At 43.5% G+C, this 23,464-nt stretch overlaps 2 protein-coding genes and 1 long non-coding RNA gene across 4 annotated transcripts in view; 2 read left to right on the top strand and 1 right to left on the bottom strand.

Moving 5' to 3' along the window:
* The window catches only part of LOC149290385 (uncharacterized), a 242,142-nt gene that overhangs the window by 133,865 nt on the left and 84,813 nt on the right, over nucleotides 1-23,464 (bottom strand). The gene's annotated exons all lie outside the window — the stretch shown is intronic.
* Nucleotides 1,129-18,098, top strand: LOC149290386 (uncharacterized). The gene is made up of 2 exons (XM_089489264.1): nucleotides 1,129-2,385; nucleotides 16,965-18,098. Exons 1-2 carry the CDS (start codon nucleotides 1,297-1,299, stop codon nucleotides 17,610-17,612), a joined length of 1,737 nt encoding a protein of 578 aa, XP_089345390.1. The 5' UTR covers nucleotides 1,129-1,296; the 3' UTR covers nucleotides 17,613-18,098.
* Nucleotides 9,395-16,872, top strand: LOC149290387 (uncharacterized). 2 transcript variants are annotated; one of them, XR_016277238.1, is made up of 4 exons: nucleotides 9,395-9,483; nucleotides 13,258-13,424; nucleotides 14,273-14,393; nucleotides 16,798-16,872. It is a non-coding gene; the product is annotated as an uncharacterized LOC149290387 (long non-coding RNA). The 2 variants fall into 2 exon arrangements; XR_016277237.1 differs by lacking the exon at nucleotides 16,798-16,872 and having other exon boundaries at nucleotides 14,273-14,806.

Here is a 23,464-nt window from a genome sequence, read left to right as displayed (position 1 = left end):
GTTTTTAAATTTTTTATTGAGGGGAAAAGCATAATACACACACACACACACACACATACACACACACATAAGTGTTCACACACACACACAAGAACTACATAACAGGTGGGAGTGGTCAAGAGATGTAAGACTTTCATAATGGTAATACTTTACCTAGGTGGATCTTGATTCCAATTGCTGAGGGTTCGAAATGGGAAGAGAAGTCAGGAGTTCCTGCGACAAATGGGTTTGGCGGCTGCATTGAGGTGCTTAGCCATGTAAACCGACAGACTGTCTGTCTGTAATTGGAATGAAGTCAAACAACAGCCAGTCAGGGCAGATATTTATGCTGTAATTGTTGCTTGGAGGCAGAAACCGAGTGTCCGAAAGGGTTTAAATCACCTTAGAATGTGTCCTGGGGGAAGAATGGTCTGAAACCAAATTGAATGCAATGGGTGCTTGGAGCAAATAAATCAGACAAGAAGGATTAGCACACTGGCTCTCAGTCCTTCTTGGCAATGAATTCCTATCGTGTTCACAAGCCAATATACAGCACAATCTGAGGGTGACACTCCCAGATGCAGCTCAACAATAACATAGCAGAGTACAGAAGCAAATATCCAGATATAGATATTGGCAAAGCACTGATCACTTATTACACACAAAAAATCTATCTATCTCGAGTTACAAAATAATACAAATATTTGCAAGCTCTCCTCTCCGACTTCCATGAACTTCACCATCTCTTGTACACAGAACTCCAGTCCAATCCACACCAATCTGCATGTGAGCTGTATACTGTATTGGTTGGGAGTCATCTCCTGGTGCCAAACAGCATGAAGTGACCTCTACAATTAGCTTGCATCATGCCTTGGGCTCTCACTCAGGACTCTATGGCAGCCTTACAGGATATGATGCCACCTGTCAATCAAAGTATTTTTGCACATGTTTCATGGAATATTTTTTCAACAGTCCTTTGACTATCTGCTTCCATGGATTCCCTCAAGGCAGTCCCCATCCAGTCTCTTCTTTGCTAGCTCCTATGAGTAAGGATATAATCATTCCATGGATTTAGAGCATAAGGTCATACTTGGGTTACTCACAGCAAATTTATTAATTTAATCTCAAATAAGGAGAGGTTAATGAGGTCTAAATTGTGGGGTAACACCCTCCTGTCTTTAGTCTGATTTTCAGTCTCATCTGTCATTGTCCTTCTTTACAGAAAAACATCTGAGTCATGAGAGAGTCCACACAGGAAAGAAGTCACATAAATGCCAGCATTGTGGGAAACATTTTACTTACAAGTCAATCCTTGTCATGCATCGAAGAGTCCACACCGGACAGAAGGCATACAAATGCCAGCATTGTGGGAAATGTTTTTCTTGGAAGTCAAACCTAGTGAAACATCAGAGAGGCCACACAGGAGAGAAGCCATACAAATGCCAGCATTGTGGGAAATGTTTTTCTCAGAAGTCAAACCTAGTGAAACATCAGAGAGGCCACACAGGAGAGAAGCCATACGAATGCCAGCATTGTGGGAAATGTTTTTCTCAGAAGTCAAACCTAGTGAAACATCAGAGAGGCCACACAGGAGAGAAGCCATACAAATGCCAGCATTGTGGGAAATGTTTTTCTCAGAAGTCAAACCTAGTGAAACATCAGAGAGGCCACACAGGAGAGAAGCCATACAAATGCCAGCATTGTGGGAAATGTTTTTCTCAGAAGTCAAACCTAGTGAGACATCAGAGAGTCCACACAGGAGAGAAGCCATACAAATGCCAGCATTGTGGGAAAGGTTTTTCTTCTAAGTCAGACCTAGTGAGACATCAGAGAGTCCACACAGGAGAGAAGCCATACAAATGCCAGCACTGTGGGAAAGGTTTTTCTTCGAAGTCAGACCTAGTGACACATCAGAGAGTCCATACTGGAGAGAAGCCATACAAATGCCAGCATTGTGGGAAAGGTTTTTCTTCAAAGTCAGTCCTAGTGACACATCAGAGAGTCCATACTGGAGAGAAGCCATACAAATGCCAGCATTGTGGGAAAGGTTTTTCTTCAAAGTCAGTCCTAGTGACACATCAGAGAGTCCACACAGGAGAGAAGCCATACAAATGCCAGCATTGTGGGAAAGGTTTTTCTTCAAAGTCAGTCCTAGTGACACATCAGAGAATCCACACAGGAGAGAAGCCATACAAATGCCAGCATTGTGGGAAATGTTTTTCTTCTAAATCAGACCTAGTGAAACATCAGAGAATCCACACAGGAGAGAAGCTATACAAATGCCAGCATTGTGGGAAATGTTTTTCTTCAAAGTCAAACATAGTGACACATCAGAGAGTCCACACAGGAGAAAAGCCATACAAATGCCAGCATTGTGGGAAATGTTTTTCTGACAAGTCAGCCCAAGTGAAACATGAGAGAGGCCACACAGGGGAGAAGCTACAGAAATCCCAGTATTGAACTAACATTATATTTGTCAAGAAGGAATACAAAGAATATATTTTTAATCCTGTGGTAATAAGAAAAAGCCCTTATGATTTTGTTTATTAGTTTTGTCTGTCCATATGTCTGTTTATGTTTTAAAGTCATATTTTGTTAAGTTTAAGTTTTAATTGGTAATAGTATAGGTAATTGCTTTGGGTTGTATATTTGTCGTAGATTGTGGATTGTGGTATAGGTTAGGTAGATGAGGGGTGGGATTTGTTGCAGCTGGATAGAATGGGAATGGTATCTTTTGCAAAGTGTGAGATGTTGTCTGAAGAAAATTTTGGGGTATTAACAGAAAGGGCTAGTTTGTGGGAATGGCAAAGGGGCCTTGTTACCTGTGGGGCATAGACTGTGGGAATTGGGGGTGTGGCTAGGTTTGGAAGAGGGTGATGTTGAACGTTTGGGGTTTTAGTGTATTGTTTGGATTGGAGTGGGCAGTTCTGGCTTAAACACTGGGTTTCTGTGTGTTCTCAATAAAGTTCTTTGCTATTTCAACACACTGGACTCTTTGATGCACAGAAGTTCTGAATTTGCCCAAAACTGACCCTTTCTTCTATCCTCGAGTCCTCAGCTGCATTCCCAGCCATACGAACAGAAGGGGCACACACACACATATGTGCACAGAAACACACAAACATACAGGATACACAGAGAGAGCTATATTTCAAAACTAGAGCCTTTCTTTCCTGGCTTTCCCTCCTGAGTCCAGCTCTGCACCTTGGCCTCCATTGTGGTCTCCTCAAAGAAAGAAAGGAGGGAAGGAAGGGGAGGCCGCTGAACTCCCGGCGCATACCTTACTTTCCCGCAAAGGCCACCAGCGGAATAGGCAGCAGCATCTAGGCCCTGGCAATCCCTGCACATGCTGAGGAGGGGCCTTTGGGGCCATATGGGCATGCGCAGTCTCAGTCCCTGAAGCAATGGCTGTCCTCACAGTCTGTTCTGAGGAGGGAGGGATGTGAGGAGAGCCCTCATTCTTTCAGAGGAATGGCTACAGGGTCTTCTGGGGGGCCCTTGGGCTGTTATAAGAAGGAAGGAAGCCCCTCTTCTCCCCCAAGAGAAAGGCAGGCCTCCTCTCCCTCTTTCCTTCCCTGCCCCCTCCTTGGGGGATTCCTTGGGTATCAGGTACTTGGGGAGTTATTATGAGAAGAGAGAGCAGGGGGGACCCTTGGAGAGAGACATGACCATGGATGAGAGGAGGATCCAAAGGTAAAAAGGGCTTTGAGGAGCCCCTTCCCTCCTGGAAAGTGGGGCAGAGGAGAGACCCTCCCTTCTGATGCCACATTTGGGGAAGGGTTTTGTGCCAAATAGAAAGCATCACACCGGATAGGGTTCAATAGCATTGGAAACAAAAAAAATGGGGGGGGGGAGAAGTTTTCTCTGGAGTCCTGGGGGGAGGGGGCTCTGGGGGAGGGAGAGAAGAGCCAAAATCTAGGCCAAAGCCAAGTGGAGGGAGACAGAGGGATCTCAAAGCTCTAGCAATTCCCTGGCAACCTGGGAACTAGGCTTAGAGGCCCACAGGATCCAGATTGGGCTCCCCCCTCAAATAATTACCTTTTCCTTCACAACAACCCTGCAGAGGAGGACCAACAGAGAGAGACCCACAGCCCCAGAAACACCCCCCCCCCCCAGTTCTGGGAGCATACTGAAAGGGCCTTGGACCCCCTTGAAGGGATGTAATAATAATAATAATAATAATAATAATAATAATATATTCTGCCTTTTCTCAAAGGAATCAAAGCAGAGTACAGTAATAAAATAACATACAGTTTAAGAATTACTATTAAGACCCCCAAACCCTCAACCCTCCTCCCAATTATAAGAATATTAATCAACCGCTAAAAAGCTATTTTTTAAAAGTTTCTTTAGAATAAAGTATAACAAATTAAGAATAAAGAAAGAAATAAGAGAACATATAACTAAACTAAAGATTGACTAGAAATGCCCATAACCAATCTGGCTGCCATATTCTGTGCCAATTGAAGTTTATGAACTTGGCACAAGGGTAGCCCCAGGTAGAGTGCATTACAGAAGTTGAGCCAAGAGGTGACCAGCGCATGTACTACTGTTTCAAGGTCTCCCTGCTCCAGGAAGCGGCGCAGTTGGCATATCAGCCGAAGCTGATAACAAGTGCTCCTGAACTTTGCATCCACTTGAACCGTCAGATGAAGTGATGAATCCAGGAGCACTCCCAAACTGCGGACAGAGTCTTTCAGGGGAAGTGTGAACCCATCCAGAACTGGCTGACATAACTCCATTCCTGGATTAGGGGTCTCCATTACAAGTACCACTTGGATTCCATTTGAGTTTGTTTTCCCTCATCCAGTTCATTACTGCATTAAGACAGGCATTCAGAGGAGAGACGCCATCCTTAGTCACTGCATCAGTAGGAGATGGACAGGTTGCATACCTGTAACAGTATTTCATTTCAAATGAATAAATGCATGAATAAAGGGATTCATGACATATTTTGACTTCAGGCTGGTGCTCCTTCCCTGAATGAGACTGGCCCATTGCGACCTCAGGCTGGTGCTCCTTGCCTGCAGCAATGAGATGGGACCATTGTGAATTTAGGCTAATGCTGCTTACCTGAAGGTTTGAGACATGACCATTTCAACCTGAGGCTGATGCTTCTTGCCTGAAACACTGAGACTGGCCCATTGTGATCTCAGGCTGATTCTTGTTGCCTGAGAGATTGAGACTGGCCCATTTTGACTTCAGTCTGATGCTCCTTGGATGGAGGATTGAGACGGTACTATTGTGACTTCAGGGTGGTGCTCTTTACCTGAAGGATTGAGACTGGCCCATTGCAACCTCAGGCTGATGTTCCTTGCCTGAAAGGTTGAGACGGGAGAATTGTCACTTCAGACTGGTGCTGTATACCTGAAGGATTGAGACTGGCCCATTGTGTGTCAGAAACAGGGTATAAGGGTTCTTTCATAAAGGGTAAAAATATTAGGATTTCATTATTATAGTTAACGTAGGAGTTATAGTTGTCGTTCATAGTAGGTAGTGTAGAGTGATGGGTTATAGAAAGCATGTGTGGGAAATTTTAGAAAGACAGAACAGTGCTCTTCACGGTGCGACTGTCTGGGAGAAGGGAAGGGAAGTATAGACAACCTTGGTATCTATGAAACCTCCGCTTGTGTTGCTTTAGCTTGGGAATTGGGGGCTGGCTAGTTGAGCAAGTTCCTTTGGACTTCAGACTTTGCAAAAAGGTGTTAATGGATGTTTCTGCCTGGATTCATCAATAAAGCTTCTTTTGTTTCAAATGAGTTTGATTTTTTGAGCACAGGACTGACTCTAGATCTCACATTGCAACTTCAGGCTGATGGCCCTTGCCTGAGAGATTGAGACTGTCCCATTGTGACCTCAGTCTGCTGCTCCTTACCTGAAGGATTGAGACAGGACTGTTGTGATCTCACCCTGAAGTTCCTTGCCTGAAAGACTGAGATGGGACTATTATGATTTAAGGCTGGTTCTCCTTACCTGCAGGAATAAGATGGGACACTTATCACTCCAGACCTGGTGGATTGATACTGGTCCATTATGACCTCGGGTTGACGCTCAATGCCCGAAAGATCGAGACTGGTGCAGTGTGACTTCAGGCTGTTGCTCCTTTCCTAATGGATTGAGAAAGTACTATTGTGACTTCAGGCTGATGCTTCTTTCCTGAAAGACTGGGAATGGCTCATTGTGACCTCAGGCTGATTCTTGTTGCCTGAGAGATTGAGATGGGCCCATTGTGACTTCAGGTTGGTCCTCCTTACCTGAACAAATGAGACTGGCCCATTGCGATCTCAGAGTGATGCTCCTTATCTGAAGGAGTGACACTAACTCATTGTGATCTTGGCCTGATGTTCCTTCCCTGAAGGATTAAGATGGGCTTATTCACTTCAGGCAGGTGTTCCTTACCTGAAGGATTGAACCTGACCCATAGCGACCTCAGGGTTATGATCCTTGCCTGAAGCATTGAGACTGTCCCATTGTGATCTCAGCCTGAGGTGCCTTTCCTGAAAGATTGTGACAGGACTATTATGAGTTCAGGCTCTTTACCTGAAGGATTGAGACAAGACTGTTGTGATCCTTACCAGAAGCATTGAGACTGTCCCATTGTGATCTCAGAATCATAGACTCATAGTTTAAGGAGAGAACTGAAACAGGACGTGAAATCTGAATTGAAGACAGAATTAAGAGAAATCAAACTATTTCTGGAGGAAGTCGCTAAAGAAATAAGTCAAGTTACCACAAGAATTGACAAATTGGAAGAAAAGTCTCAAATATCAGAAGAAAATCTGCTTTTTTAATTCAACAACAGGAAATGCAACTGATGCTAAAGCATTGGATGATTTAAAGCAAAGGGAAAACTCATTGAAAATAAGAGGACTAATGGAAATCCAACATGAAAACCTCTATGAATATCTTGTTCCAGCGTTAGCTGATTATATGGAGATCTCCTATCAGGATTTCATTAAAGATGTCAACAAAACTTTCAGGATTAACTCTCAGATTGCAAAAGGCAAAAGCCTCCCCAGCGACATTGTTATTTCTTTTGTGAGGAAACAAATACGGGATGAACTTTTATTTTTGAGCTATGAAAGCCCTTTGGAAATAGAAGGTTGTGCAATAAAAATCTTTAAAGACATCCCGAAAAGAGTTCTTCAAAAAAGGGGGAATTACAAATTCATAACAATGAACCTGAATAAATATATAATTCTTTATAAATGGGAAAAGCTGGAGGGAATCTCAGTAAAGTGGAACCAAAAATGGTTCAAACTGAACACGGTTCAAAAAGCGAATGATTTCTGGATTAAATATGGCAAGAGGATTGATAATGGAACTGGAAGAAGAAATGACAAAAGAAGTGATGATATAGACCAAAACAATGAACAAAATGGGAATCTAAACTATTGTATGAAACCTGGACAGATTGACAGTGAAGAAGAAGAACAGGACGTTAATCCAAATCTAGAGGAAGAAATAAAAGATGATGATGAGAGTAATGCGACAGAGGAGGGAAAACGAATAGAAGAGGAGTTAAAGGTAAATATGAAAATATTAGACCTAATAAAGGGAAAAAGAAGGGAAACTAGAAACCCCAAGAGATAGCCATATCTTAATATGGACATTTTATCATGGAATATAAAAGGAGTAAACTCATCTATAAAGAGAAAGAAAATATGTCACTATTTAGGGAAACTTAAGAAAGATGTTGTCTATTTACAAGAAACCCAATTAAGGCAAAAGGATATTAGATTATTAAAGAACAATAAATTAGGGAGTCAACAAAAAAGAAAAAGGGGATTGTGATGTATGTAAAAGAGACTATTACAGCAAAGGAAGTGTTCAGTGATGTAAATGGCCATTATCTTGGGGTTGAAGTGAACCTCCAAGGGAACAAAATATTATTGGTTGGAATATACGGCCCCCAGGGGAAAAAGATAATTGTTCTCAATCAATATATAATTTAATGACAGACTTAGATTACACAGAAATAATAATTATGGGGGACTGGAACACTGTAATTAACCCTTTACTGGACAGATCTTGTAGTAAAGCCAGGAAAAAGGACCAAGGAAAACTCCCCATTCCTTTTTCAAACTGATGGAAAATCAAAAACTAGTAGATGTTTGGAGACATCTCTATTGGGGGGGCAAAGATTACACCTTTTTTTCTGACAGACATAAGACTTTTTCTAGGACTGACTTTCTTTTAGCTACTAAAACATTAGCTGTGCAAATTTTGGAAATGGAAATTTTACCAAAATCCTATAACCATGAAAGTTAAGAAAGCTAAAACGTCATTTAATTGGTCACTGAATGAAAAACTATTACAATTTCCTAAAAATGTAGAGAAACAGACTCTTAAATGGTATTTTGAAGAAAACGTGGGGAGAGACACTGATCATATAACAAATTGGGAAGCATCGAAAGCCGTGTTGAGAGGTCTTTTTTATAAAACTTAATGTGGAATACAATAGAAAAAGCCAAGAAAAGACTCAGAAAATTCAAGAAGAGCTGAAGGAGAAGGAAGAGGCTCTCCAAAAAAAGCCAACTGATGTAAAGACAAATAAAGAGATTAAACTCCTACAAAAACAACTCTCTATTATGCTAATTGAAGAGATGGAGAACAAGCTTAAATATCTCAGATTAAATAATTTCCAACATTGTAATAAACCGGGGAAGCGATTATCTTATAAACTTAGAGAAAAGAAAGAAAGGAAGATGATAACGGAGATTCAGGTTGGTAAGAGGATGGTCACAGAACAAAGCAAAATAAAAAAGGCCTTTCATAAGTTTTATGGGAAATTGTATAACCAAGAGAAGAAGATTTGGACAAGATGAATTCCTATTTACAAAACACCGAACTACCATTTGGGGGAGACGTTTGTATCACAATTGGCAGTTTGAGGCCTTCAGGGGAGAGAGAGAGTCTGAGGGGAAGAGAGGAAGGGGGTCCTGGAGGGAGGAGGACTTGGGAGATATAGAGACTTCCTCATATATCTGATGTTCGCTTCCTAAACAAAGGGGTTTCTGGAGTCATAAAGGATTTGGGGCAAACTGGATCTGAAAGGCAGTAGTAGCCTTTTCTCTTGCCAATGAGATTTAAAGTGTATTTCCTGGACTGGATCTCCCAGCATCCACAGGGCCACAGAGAGGAGGGGTCCTGCCCTGCATAGGGCTGCCATTTCATGGGTCTTAGGCTCTGGGAATGTGTGCCTTTGGCCAGTGTCTGTGTGGCTGGGGCTCCAGGGTCCCTCAGTCCCTCCTGCCTTCTTCCATATTAACTGCAGGAGGAGCGTGTGAGGGTGGGGCAGGGGGCGGGGTCTTCCAGCTCCTCTGCCCCCATTGGCCAGAATGAAGAAGGGGAGGAGCTTCTGCCTCTTTATTTAGAAGAGTGAGTGAGGAGCAGAGAGAGAGTGTGTGAGTGTGAGTGTGAGTGTGAGTGTGAGTGTGAGTGTGAGTGTGAGTGTGAGTGTGAGTGTGTGCAGAGACAGCAGAGGGACAAGGCCTTGAAGTGGTAGGTTTCACTACTGTGCTGAGGCCTCCAACTGCCAAGTGCTGAGGTGGAGGAGGCCATTTTCTGTTCCAGCAGCCATTTTGTGTTCAGGTGGCCATTTTGTGCTGCTTGTGACAGTGGGAAATAATGTTCCAGAACCTTCTCTGAGCCTCAGTTGAAGAGAGGCTTCTCTTTCTCTCCTGAGGCTCCAGAGTCAGAAGGAGGCCAGGCTCCTTGGGCCAAAAGGAAGGAAGTGTGTCTCTTTGTGTGTCTTTTCTGAGAGGGTTTTCTTATTACAGAGCTCTGCTCCTTCTGGGGAACAAAGGTTTAAAAGGAATCAGAAATAGGGAAGAGAGTTTTAATATAAGACTTATTATTATTATTGTTCACAAACATTGGACTTTGGCTCCTATCCCTGTTTTTAATAATTGTTTTAATAACTGAAAAATACTTTAATGGCATTTTATTTTGGATGGGAGTGCCCATTCTGCCCTCCAAGTCCTCCGAAGAGATGGCCATGCAGACAGAGACTCCTCCAATGCTCTTGAAGGTAGCGTATCCCATAGATTTGCCAAGAGGTCATGGGGCCCACAGTCCCATGGGAACCGGTCCTTACACCCCACTTTGGGGAAGGAGACCCCCTCAGGCCCTGGACTATTTACTACCAGGAGTTACTATGGCTGGGACTCAGAGGACTAGTTTCCTAGGCATCACCTTCTGCCCTCCATTGCCATTTGCCATGTGCTCTATTCCAACTCTATGCTCCTTTAATGCTCTTTATTGGATGCTCTTAGTTGAAGGGGCTCTTAGAGGAGGGGGTCAATGGGGGTGACACCAGGAGTGACCAAACCAGGGGACACCAACCCCAGGGACCCCACTGATCTGGCCCCATCCCCTGCCAAGGTGGGAAAGGCTTTACATTTGGTGTTTCTTCAGAAAACCAAAGCAGAGGAAAAGCTTTCTTTAACACTTTGACTCTCACAAAAGGTACAAACAGACACACTCCTCTCCCCCTTGAACTGGGCCCTCTCCGTAAGACTGTGGTGGGGCAGGAGTGGGGCTGTGCCTCAGGAGAGGAGACCAAGTCAGGGAGGATTCAGGAGACAAAATGCCAGCAGCCGCTTTGGACTCCTGCACCCATTGGGAAGGGAGTATAGCTCAGTGGTTGGAGCAGCTGCGTTGCATGGAGGAACTCTGAGGTTTTGGCTTCACAGCCTCTCCCTCCCTTCTCCTGACCCTAAACTAGCCCTGGAGAGTCACGGCTTGCCGTTCCTCTGGACCCATGGCTCTATCAGGGGAGAGACCCTCAAGGAGGGTGACCAGATGTCTTCCCCACAAAGGAGGAGAAGGCCTTGCAAAGAGGAAGACATTCAAGGAAAATGGAGGGCATGACCAAGTAAAAGCTAAAAACACAGAGAAATGTGCATTCATACTTCTTAGTCATGCTCAAAATGGATGACCTTCTGGGACTCCTCCTGGACAGAAGGCTGAAATGTAGGACATGTCCTGGGAAAGGAGGACATCTGCTCAACCTGCCCTCAAGGACCTCCCTGCATATAATCTGCCTTCTCTGCTTCCCCCTGAAAACACCTTTCCTGCTCCACAAAGTCCTCCAGCAAGATTTCCTCTTTCGGTTTGGCTCAGGAGGAGTTGGCAAAGCAAGGCCCTGCAGAGATTGTTGGACTGCAGTTCCCAGCATCCCCCACCAGAGCATCCCTCAGACCCCTATGGAGCCCCATCTCCTGCTCCAGGGGAGCCTTGGCATCCCCCAGGACTCAGGACAAGGCAGTCTGCCTGGGACCAAAGAAAGAGCAACTTGATCCATAGGATCCCAACATTTATAAGCTTGCAAGGTGACGTTATAGATGACTAGATATTTGCATGTACACTATTAATATTTCCATGACTTCTTTTAGTGTATATTTTAACAGTCAACAATAGAGCCTTCAATTTATTTCCCTTCAATCAGCTCTTGTACATAAATTGTACCAAAAGAGATGCATCTCATCCTGGGAAGTGCAGTCTCCAACAGTCCTGCAGCTGGAACCATATCTCTCTCAGTTCCCCAGTTGCTCAAGGTTGTTCCCCAACGGTCAGGACTCTAGTAGGGACCCAATCTACTCTTGTCAGTCCCATAGATATGGCTCTGCTCATTTCATTTTGATTCTGTGCTGCCTAGGTGTTGAAAGGAGTGGTTTGATGGGGAGAAAATATTAATATCTTTTACTATTGATTGTAATGAGGGAGAGGGATCAGGTTTCTACTTTGTATAAAAGCACCAGGATAATTTTTAGGTGTTGTTAAGGTTTCGAAATCCTGTTTGGGGTCCCTTCTGACTTTGGGGCCCTTTCATCCTCCATTTTGGGTTCCCTGAAGGCCTCAGACTGCCAACTGCCAAGCATGAGGCAGAGGCAGCCATTTTGTGTTCTAGCGGCCATTTTCTACTGCTTATGACTGTGGGAATAATGTTCCAGAACCTTCTCTGAGGCCTCTTCAGTTGAACCGAGAGGTTCCTCTTTCTCTCCCTGAGGAGAATGAGGCCAGGCTCCTTGGGCCAAAAGGAAGAAAGTGTGTCTCTTTGTGTGTCTTTTGTGTCTCTTTTCTGAGAAGGTTTTCTTATTACACAGCTCTGCTCTTTCTGGGGAACATGGGTTTTAAAGGGGATCAGAAATGGGAAAGATAGTTTTAATAGAAGCCTTATTCTTCTTCTTCACAAACATTGGGCTTCACAAACATTGGGCTTTGACTTCTAAGAGGAGGCTAGTCCCCCAAACAAGAAGCTCCTTTGGGAGGTTTTAAAAGCCTCCCCAGTTTTCTTATTAAGAGATTTTCAGGCAAGAAGGAAGCTGACTGACCAGACCATTTCATATGACCAATATACATAGAAACAAACAAGAACAACAAAAATAAGGATTAGACAGATAAGCAGACTGCTTTTTTTTTTTTTTTTTTTTAAGGAAAACCATTAGGTCGGTAAAAATAAGACTTTGGTGCTTCTGCCCTTTTACAACTGACTCAGGCTGTATCTGCACTGCAGAAATAATCCAGTTCTAAATCCAGTGTGTTAACTCTCCTGGCTCCATCCTATGGAATCCTGGGATTTGTAGTTCGTTGGGGCACCAGAGCTCTCTGGCAGAGAAGGCTAAGTGTCCCAAAGGAAAAAGCCCAGGATTCCATAGCATTGAGTGTTTAAAGCGGTGTCAAAGTGCCTTATTTCTGCAGTGTGGATGCAACCTTCTTGGGAAAGGGGCTGATGATGGAGAAAAGCACTGAGGACATCTGGACTTTTCAGCAGATGATATGATTATTTATTTATGATGCACTCATTTCACATCTAGCTACGGGGACATAACCAGGGCCCTCTCCAATTCCTCATCCCCTAATCCCCCACCACTCTAAGAAGGCATGGAGTATCTGTTGTGTAGGGGAGCTGCAGTGAATCTATGCTAGGTCCAGGGGGCTTTGTTTGGTGCAGAGGGAGGAAGGGGATGCCCACCTCTGCATCAGCCCAAAGGAGACATATGCCACCTGCGTATGTCACTAGCAGGATGCTGTTGTCTTTATTCAACATTATTTCCTGTTCTTGATCAGAGTCTGATTTACAAATACCATATTGATTTTATCCATTAGGAAGAGCTTTCTTAATTGTCTGTAAAGGAACCATGAAAGATCATTACCCTGATCATTAGGATCTTCTCGTGTCTTTATTCTATAACCAGTTCTATCTATTTGCATTCATTCTTTATAGGAGATCCAATTTGTGTCCTTTTTTGAATCTCTGTTCTCTTCTCTCAGGAACTTCATCTCGGCCCCCTTGGACACAGTTTTGGGACACTTTTTGCTGGAAGAGACCCAAGAGCAAGACCACCAGGACCCATGCCCACCTGATGGCCGACACAGAGGCCAAGTGGAGGGAGTTGGGCCCCAAGAGAAAGAGGATGCAGAGGTACAAGAACTCTTTGGTGAGTCGAAGTCCTTGACTATTACTTTCATCTGTATCACTGCTGGGCCAGCTCTTGAAAGCAAGAGGGGAACATACTCTCCCAATTTACCAGAGACAGTCCTGGTTAATCCTCTGTCAGCCCACTTTTTCGGGGGCTTTTAAAAATGTCCCAGTTGCTGTCTCCTCCTCCCACTTTCCCCCTTCTCAGCTCACTTCAATTCCTGAGTGTCATTCAGTTTGCACCCCATCAACTCAAAAGTGGGTAGAGGAGAGGAAACAAAGAGGCAGGATATTGCCCTTCCCAGGAGGCTGAAACAAAAGCAAACTGCTGTGCCCTTCCTAGCTTGTGTGATCTTCCTCATAAACAACTTTGGCCATCTTCACCGCCTTCTGGGTTGCTTATCCACATGCGTCTTGCTTTTCCAATCTGTCAAATATTGGGCGCTATGGGAGAACATCTCTGGGTCTAAATATGGAGTGGACCCAGTGGCCATCAAGCCCAGAGTGCTCCCCAGAAATGTTTTTTAATAATGACATTTGGTTCTAAAATTTGGGAAGAAATGTCTAAATGCACCATAATTCTTTGGTGGCTAAATGTACTGTATGTGTTGGGATAGTCAATATCCTAATCCATTATCAATATCCCAGCCATGGCCTAAATTATATTGTGTATTATATTGTATAGTATATTGAAAAGATTCAGGACAAACTGGATCTCAAAGGCAGTAGCTTTTTTCTTGCTGACAGAATTTAGAGTTTATTTGCTGGACTGAATTATAAAGTGACGAAATAATATTTGGACGCGCCATGTGCTTCCCTCCCCTTTTGTTTAGTCACTCTGTGGATGAGGGCTATTTTCTGTTGCAGGTGACCTTTGCGGATGTTGCAGTATATTTCACTGAAGAGGAATGGAAACTGTTGACGAATAAGCAGAGACTGATGTACAGTTATGTAATGATGGAAAACTATGAGAATGTGGCCTCTGTGGGTAAGGAACCTGAATCCATTCTCCTTTCTATGAAGACTGAGGCCCCTTTAATGCTTAATTATCATAGTGCTATGCTTCCACTAGAATTACAGAATCATAGCGTTGGAATAGATCACAAGGGCCATCCAATTCAACTCACTTCTGCCATGCAGAAATACACATTCCAAGCATCATCCAGCCTCTGTTTAAAGACCTCCAAAGAAGAAGACTCCACTAAATTCTAAGGGAGTATATTCCACAGTCGAAGAGCTCTTAATGTCCCAAAGTTCCTCCTAATGTTGAGGTGGAACTTCTTTCCCTGTGGCTTGCATCCATTGTGGTGTCTCCTTTTCTCTGTAGCAGCAGAAAGCAAGCTTGCTGCATCCTCAATACGATGACCCTTTCCGATATTTAAACATGGATATCATATCCACTCTTAACTTTCTTTTCTCCAGGGTAAACATACTCAGCTCTCTAAGCTGCTCCTCATAGGGCTTGATGGTTTCCAGATCCTTCACCATTTTGGTTGCCCTCCTCTGGGCGTGTTCTAACTGAATTGTGGATTATTCCAAGTCAGGATTATTCCAAGTGAGGCCTGACCAGAGCAGAATAGAGTGGCACTATCACTTCCCTTGATCTAGAAACTATACTCGTATTGATGCAGCCTAGAATCACATGGGCCTTTAGGAGTCCTAGATCCCTTTCAAGCGCAGTTTAATTGTGAAAACAACATCCTGTAGAATATTTGAATTTGTAGTTTAGTGAGGCACTATTGGAGAGACACCAAAGGAGAGGGGCCTTGGGGATTGGGAGACAGCCACGAACCTGACAGATTTTAAGAACCTGTTTGAGAGAACATCTGAGAATCGGCTCAAATCTTTGTTTTCAGACATATTTAGGGGTTCCATTAAGCAATTATGAGTAATATTTGTGAAGGGAGGAAAGGGGGACACAAAACCTGCTTTTTCTCTAGGTTTTCTTTTCCTAACTAAGCTTGCTTAGCTCCATGGTTGATTCCAGAGGCCCCTTATTACCCAAAATGCTGGAGTCTGGGGAGGACACCCACAAGAGCTATACTTTTAGGAGAATTTGGTACTTAGTTGAAAGCAGATATATAGTTTGGTTGGGTCAAGAGCGACCTCAGGATTCATCCCAACTATACCAGGCCTGGAAGCACAGAGAACTTCAAAGGCATTTGAAATAGGTTTTTATGTTTTATTTAGGGGGAAAGCAATATACACACATATACAGATATAGGTGTTCACACACACACACAAGAACTAGTAACAAAGGTGGGAGTGGTGAATGGTGTGAGGCTTTGCTAATGGTAAAACTTTACCTAGGTGGATCTTGATTGCAATTGCTGAGGGTCCAGAATTGTGAGAGAAGTCAGTAACTCCAATGGCAAGTGGAGCTGGCGAGTGTAGTGAGGTGTTCAGCAATGTAAAGCGACAGACTGTCTGTCTGTAATTGGACTGACGTCGAAGAACAGTCAGTCAGGGCAGATATTTATACTGTAATTGTTTCTTGGGGCCAGAAACCGAGTGTTCAAAAAGGTTTATATCATTTTAGAAAGATTCCTGGGGGAGAGAATGGTTTGAAACTAAATTAAATGCAATGGGTGCTTGGTGGAAATATCTCAGACAGAAAGGATTAGCACACCGGCTCTTGGTCCTTCTTGGCTCTGAATTCCTATTGCATTCACAAGCCAATACACAGCGCAATCTGAGGGTGACACTCCCAGATGCAGCTCAAATATAACATAGCAGAGTATGGAAACAAATATCCAGATACAGATATTGGCAATACACTGGCGACTTTTCACTTAAAAATAAATCAGAAACAAATTTGTTTCATTTAATTCCTTGGAGTTTCTCTCTCTTGATTCGCAAAATAATACAAATATTTGCAAGCTCTCATCTCTGACTTCCATCAACTTCACCATCCCTTGTACACACAACTTCAATCCAATCCACACCAATCCGCATGTGAGCTGTATACTGTATTGGTTGTGAGAAAACTCCAGGTGCCAAACAACATGAAGGGACCTCTGCAGTTAGCTTGCATCATGCCTTGGGCTCTGACTCAAGACTCTATGGCAGTTTCACGGGATATGATGCCACCTGTCAATCAAAGTATTTTTGCAAATGGTTAATGGAATATTTTTTCAACAGTCCTTTGACAATCTGCTTCCAATGATTCCTTCATCAAAGTTCCCTCAATCTCTTCTTTGGTAGCTCCTATGAGTAAGGATACAATCATTATATGGATTGGGGGCATCTAGAACAGGGTCATGCTCAGGTCACTCACACCAACTTTATTAATCTAATCTGAAATAGGGAGGGGTGAACGTTGGGCTAAATCCTGGAGTAACATCTTCTATTAACACTGAGATTGTCTTGTCTGTCATTTTCCTTGTTTACAGAATCACTTGTCAGTCATGAGAGAATCCACACAAGAAACAAGTCACATAAATGTCAGCATTGTGGGGAAAATTTTGCTTACAAGTCAATCCTTGTCATGCATCAAAAAGTCCACACCGGGGAGAAACCATACAAATGCCAGCATTGTGGGAAATGTTTTTATTTGAAGTCAATCCTAGTGACACATCAGAGTGCCCACACAGGAGAGAAGCCATATAACTGCCATTATTGTGGGAAATGTTTTTCTAGGAAGTCACACCTAGTAACACACAAGAGAATCCACACTGGAGAGAAGCCACACAAATGCCAGCATTGTGGGAAATGTTTTTCTTGGAAGTCAAACCTAGTGAGACATCAGAGAGTCCACACAGGAGAGAAGCCATACAAATGCCAGCATTGTGGGAAAGGTTTTTCTCGGCGGTCACACCTAGTAACACATAAGAGAATCCACACAGGAGACAAGCCATACAAATGCCAGCATTGTGGGAAAGGTTTTTCTCGGAAGTCAGTCCTAGTGGCACATCAGAGAGTCCACACAGGAGAGAAGCCATACAAATGCCAGCATTGTGGGAAAGGTTTTTCTCGGCGGTCACACCTAGTAACACATAAGAGAATCCACACAGGAGACAAGCCATACAAATGCCAGCATTGTGGGAAAGGTTTTTCTCGGAAGTCAGTCCTAGTGGCACATCAGAGAGTCCACACAGGAGAGAAGCCATACAAATGCCAGCATTGTGGGAAATGTTTTTATTTGAAGTCAATCCTAGTGACACATCAGAGAGTCCACACAGGAGAGAAGCCATACAAATCCCAGTAGTGAATTAACATTATTTTTCTCAATAATGAATACAAAAAATATATTTTCAATCCAGTGGTGCTAAGAAAAGGCCCTTGTGATTTTGTTTGTAAGCTTTGTGTGTCGATATGTCTGTTTGTGTTTTAAAGTTGTATTTTGTTATTTTAAGGTTTTAATTGCTAATAGTATAGATAATTACTTTGGGATGTAAATTTGGCTGGAAATTGTGGGTCATGGTATAGGTTCGGTAGTTCAAGGGCTGGGATTTGTTATAGATGTGTAGAATAGTTATGGGAATGATAACTTTTGTAATGTGTGGGATGTTGGCTGAAGAAAGTTGGGGGCAGGTATTGACAGAAAGGGCTAGTTTGTGGGAATGGCAATGGTGGCCTTGTTACCTGTGGGGCATAGACTGTGGGAATTGGAGGTGGGGGCTACGTTTGGAAGAGGGTGGTGTTTTAGGTTTTGGGGTTTTAATGTATTGTTTGGATTGGAGTGGGCATTTCTGGCTTAAACACTAGATTTCTATGTGTTCTCAATAAAGTTCTTTGCTGTTTCAACACACTGGACTCTTTGATGCACAAAGTTCTGAATCTGCCCAAAACTGACCCTTTCTTCTCTCCTCAGTCCTCAGCTCCATTCCCAGCCATAAGAACAGCAGAGGCAAACACACACAGTCACACACACACACACACACACACACGGTACACAGAGAGAGCCTTCCTGTCCTGCCTTTCCCTCCTGAGTCCAGCTCTGCACCTTGGGCTCCATTGCTGTTTCCTCAAAGGAAGGAAGGAAGGGGAGGCCGCTGAACCCCCAGAGCATACCTTCCTTTCCCGCAAAGGCCCCCAGCAGAATAAGCAGCAGCAGCGTCTAGGCCCTGGTAATCCCTGCGCATGCTGAGAAGTGGCATCGAGGGGGATGTTGCAGTCGCCCAGGACTAAAAGCCTAGGCGAATCCAGCAGCAGCTCAAAGACCAGTTGTGTCAGATCCGCTAGGGAGTCTGTTAAGGAACAGGGCGGACAGTAAACCCACAGAATCCCCAGACTTTCCCTAGTCTTTAAGCTGAGGTACGTACATTCGATGTGGTCCATCATACGGATAGGTATCCTGGGCAAAGCAAGATTGTCTTTATGGACCAAAGGCACTCCCCTTACCTGCTCACTGAGGGAGAACCCGGCTGGTAAGGCCTGATCCCAGGTGGCTGAGCTCTCATCACCCAGCCAGGTCTCCGTGAAACAAGCCAGGTCAGCCTCTTGGTCCAGTAGGACATCACGGACTATGTGCATTTTAGTTTTGACTGACCTGGCATTACACAAGAGCAGGGAAATGTTCTGTGGTTGGTTTGGTCTGCTCTCCAGCCCTTTTGGGATAGCAGGGTGAATGGAAGGGGAGAGAGAGATCTGTCAGGGCCCTAATTGCAGCCCCTTTTGCAACACAAAAAGCAATACTTTGAAAAAGGAGCAGCTTTTATTGAAGAAGAAGATACATGTAATAGAAGTCACTTTTTTGTCAGGAATTAAAGAAGATATAAATATATCCCTTTTACAACCATATGAATCCACCCTACTCCGTTTACCAATAAAGCTAATTAATTGGATAGCCCTTTCCCGCACAGCATTCTCCCGCCTTTTCTGCGCAGTGTCCTCCCATCCGGGATTCTGGCACCTTTTCTAAAAACAATTAAGCTCTCATGTGCCTTTTCTCAACCACTGCACCTGTGGCCTTGGACCACAGAACTGAGCCACACAACAGTTTAATTAATATTATGGCTTAACTATATATATAGTTAATAAATATATATCCCCATCAATCCCAATCTAGTATGATACCATGTGAAAAGATAATAAGCATAAACCCATAGCAACATAATAAAATATAAAAATCCCAATAACTCTCTAGGTTCCCCCTCCTTTTACAGAGACAGTCTTTTAAACGCAAGCCTCTGTTAGAAGGGTGATTCCCACACATTCCAGTCCTAGCAAAGAAGCACATTCTTTAGCCATGATCTCCCTACCTCTTTCTAGCATCTTCTATTAAAGCACATATTAAAACATGTTATTTTAACCCACCATAAATCCCATCTATCTTAACTCTAATCTAAACCTAAACCTATAACCTTTATGGCATGAATCCCAAATGAATAAATGCATGAATAAAGGTATTTGTGACATATTGTGATTTCAGGCTGGTGCTCCTTCCCTGAATGAGACTGGCCCATTGCAACCTGAGGCTGATGCTTCTTGCCTGAAACATTGAGAGTGGCCCATTGTGACTTCAGTCTGATGCTCCTTGGATGAAGGACTGAGACGGTACTATTGTGACTTCAGGGTGGTGCTATTTACCTGAAGGATTGGGACTGGCCCATTATGTGTCAGAAACAGTGTATAAGGGTTCTGTCATAAAGAATAAAATATTAGGGTTTGGTTATTAAAGTAGGAGTTATAGTTGTAGTTCATAGTAGGTAGTGTAGAGTGATGGATTGTAGAAAGCATGTAGTGGGAAATGTTAGGAAGACAGAGTGGCTTTTAGATGAAGGAGGGCATTTGGAGAGGGGCTGGGGTTGCAGCTGGAGATGGTTCTCAAGGAGGAGTCAAGCTGGCTTGGGAAGACCGCTCTTCAAGGTGAGGCTGTCTGGGGGAAGGGAAGGGAAGTATACACAACCTTGGCTTAGGGAGGGGTTGAACAAGGTCCTTTGGACTTCAGACTTTGCAAAAACATGTTAATGGATGTTTCTGCCTGGATTCATCAACAAAGCTGCTCTTGTTTCAAATGGGTTTTATTTTTTGAGCACAGGAATAACTCCAGATCTCACAGTTTGCAAAGTCTCACTTTTTTACCTCCAATGGAGACCCAGGAACAAGGGTGGTTCTGGAGATCCCGGTGGTGGAGGAGCAGGTGCCTTCTTCAGAGGAACTAGGAGCCAAGCCCAAGACTGGGAAACCTTGTGACGCTCATACCACCCAGGCTACCACTGGAAGATTTGGGTTTCCGGCCCCAGACTGGGGAAAGGAAGGCCGTCGGGGGGCAGAGTGACAGCCTGGGACCTGGCAGTAGGAGAGTCCCTTGATAGCTGCCCCAGCAAAGAAGAACCACAGGTAGAAGTTTATTGACTGGAGGAAGACAGAAAGGAAATAAAGGACTGTATGAAGGGGATGGTGTCCAAGTTAAAGATGTAAGACAAATGTGTGAATTCTGACTTAAACCCAAAACTGAAGAACCAAAGAACCAAGGAATGGTGTTTTAAAACAAGCTAAAGAACTAAACAAGATGGTTCCGCGCAGAGCATTGATTTGGCAACTGAGACAAGGAAAGGCTGAGGAATTTGGAAGCTGAAGCGGGGAGGTGTTCAGGTGTGTCGAACTATGACCGGAAAGGTTCTTTTTCTCCTGAGTCGCAATAAAGAGGAACTGACAGGACAATAGACTAATTTGAACAGAACGACCTGCCTTTGAACAGCGTGGACTGTTTGAACTGCTGTCTCCTCCCGAAAAGAAGAAGTTGAGTAATGGGCTGCAATATTGCAAGACTTCAGCAGCCAAAAGCCAGAGAGAAGAAAAGTATAAGGATCCTTGGCTTTCACCCTAATTTTGTTGGCACCAACCGCACGACGACAATGTCATCCCCAGCCTTTGAGGACAACTGATCAATGTCTGGCGGAAGGAAAGTGTGTGTGAGTAATGTATGGATGTGTGAGTGAATGAAAGAGCTCTTGATAATCAATGTTTGTATTATTTTTTGTGATTTAATAAATTTTTGCATGTAAAGTGTTTAAACCCAAATTTGGTGTCTCACTATCTGTGTTAGCCCTGCTCTGAATAAGTCCACAGAAAGAGAAATTTTCATTACACGCTCTCAGGTTAAACAGGTTGCCCTTACAAACTTGGGCATAACAAAGATGTGGGGGAGGAAGATGTCAGAGGTGAACTGAGGGCAGCTGATGCTCCTTACCTGAAGCATTGAGACTGTCCCATTGTGACTTCAGTCTGATGCTCTTTGCCTGAAGCATTGAGATTGTCCCATTGTGACTTCACTCTGATGCTTCTTCCTTGAAGCATTGAGATTGTCCCATTGTGACTTCATTCTGATGCTCTTTGCCTGAAGCTTTGAGACTGTCCCATTGCAGTTTCCAAATCCTTCACCATTTTAGTCGCCCTCTTTTGGACATGCTCCAGTTTTCTCAGCATCCAGAACTGGACACAATATTCCAGGTGGGGCCTGACCAAAGCAGAATAGAGTGGCACTAATACTTCCCTTGATCTAGACACTATACTTCTATTAATGCAGCCTTAAATCGCATTGGCTCTTTGGCTCCCGCACCACACTGTTGACTCATGTTCAACTTGTGTCTACTTGATTCTTAGATCCTTTTCACACGTAGTTTCATTCATCCAGGTGTCTCCCATCCTATATCTGTGCATTTCATTTTTCCGCCCTTAATGCAGTACCTTATATTTCTCCGTGTTGAATTTCATTTTGTTAGCTTTGGACCAGCTTCCTAATCTGTTCAGGTCATTTTGAATTTTGATCCTGTTCTCTGGGGTATCAGCTACACCTCTTAATTTGGTCTCAGCTGCAAATTTGATAAGTATGCCCCCAATTCTGTCATCCAAGTCATTGATAAAGATGTTGAATAGCACTGGGCCCAGGACAGAACCCCACTGGACACCCCACTGGTCACTTCTCTCCAGGATGAAAAGGAGTCATTGTTGAGCACCCTTTCGATTCGGCCACTCAACCAATTACAAATCCATGTAACTGTTTCCTTGTCTAGCTTGTTTCATGTTTTTGTTTTATATACTGTTTAATTTGGTTAACTGCTATTAGTGATTTGCCAAGAGTGGGCACCAGATGGCGATCCAGGATAGAAGTTAATAATAATAATAAAATAAAATTTTTTATTTATATACCGCTATTCCTATGCAGATCACAGTGGTTTCCAACATGAAAAGTATAACAAAAAACAATTAAAAACAACATATATCCCCAGCAATGTGCAAACCAACCACCCATACCATACATCATCTAAAATCAGATATCTTAATAAACAATTAAAAACATTAAATACCATAACAAATAGCTGGATTGGACAGTATACATCGTCAAGGGAGATAAAGATAACATTAATGCTCATGGGGAAAAGCCTGGCGGAATAGGAAGGTCTTCAAATTCCTCTTAAATACATCTAGGGAGGTGACAGCGCAGAGCTCATCGGGCAAGGAGTTCCAAAGCTGTGGGGCTGAGATGGAAAATGCCCTCCGAGATGAAATGTATCTTGCTTTAGGAACTCTTAACAAATGTTTTCCGCTCGATCTGAGCATGTGAGACGGACTGTATGGGCCCAAGCCATTTAGGGCTTTATAGGTTATAACCAACACCTTGTATTGCGCCCGGAAGCAAACAGGCAGCCAATGTAGATCTTGCAAAACCGGTGTTATATGGCTGGTCCTGGAACATCCAGTAACCAACCTAGCTGCCATATTCTGTACTAATTCTTCCAAACCTACTACCTGTTCTCTTGATCCTATTCCCTCCCGTCTCCTAATCTCTATAGCCCCTTCTCTTCTGCCCTCGCTCCTCTATATCTTTAATCTCTCTCTCTCTATGGGTTCCTTCCCTTCTGACTTCAAACATGCTCTCGTTTCCCCAATTCTGAAGAAACCCTCTCTCGACCGCTCTTCTTTCTCTAGCTATCGTCCAATTTCTCTTCTTCCTTTTCTTTCTATGGTCCTAGAACGGGTCGTTTATTCTCGCTGTATTAAGTTTCTTGAAGCCAACTCCATCCTGGACCCTTTCCAATCTGGCTTCTGCCCACGGCACTCTACAGAGACAGCCCTCACCAAGAGCTCAAACGATCTCTTGCAGGCCAAGGC

This window comes from Sceloporus occidentalis, unplaced genomic scaffold (assembly GCF_023333645.1).
Source record: "Sceloporus occidentalis isolate IW3139 unplaced genomic scaffold, rSceOcc1.0.p SCAF_39, whole genome shotgun sequence".
NCBI lineage: Eukaryota > Metazoa > Chordata > Lepidosauria > Squamata > Phrynosomatidae > Sceloporus > Sceloporus occidentalis.
This window is presented reverse-complemented; position numbering and strand designations above follow the sequence as displayed.

Coding starts and splice junctions, on each gene's coding strand:
- LOC149290386 (XM_089489264.1), top strand. CDS start 1,297: ATGCATCGAAGAGTCCACACCGGACAGAAGGCATACAAATGCCAGCAT. Junction 2,386..16,964: donor TTTCTGACAAGTCAGCCCAA/GTGAAACATGAG, acceptor TTTTATTTGAAG/TCAATCCTAGTGACACATCA.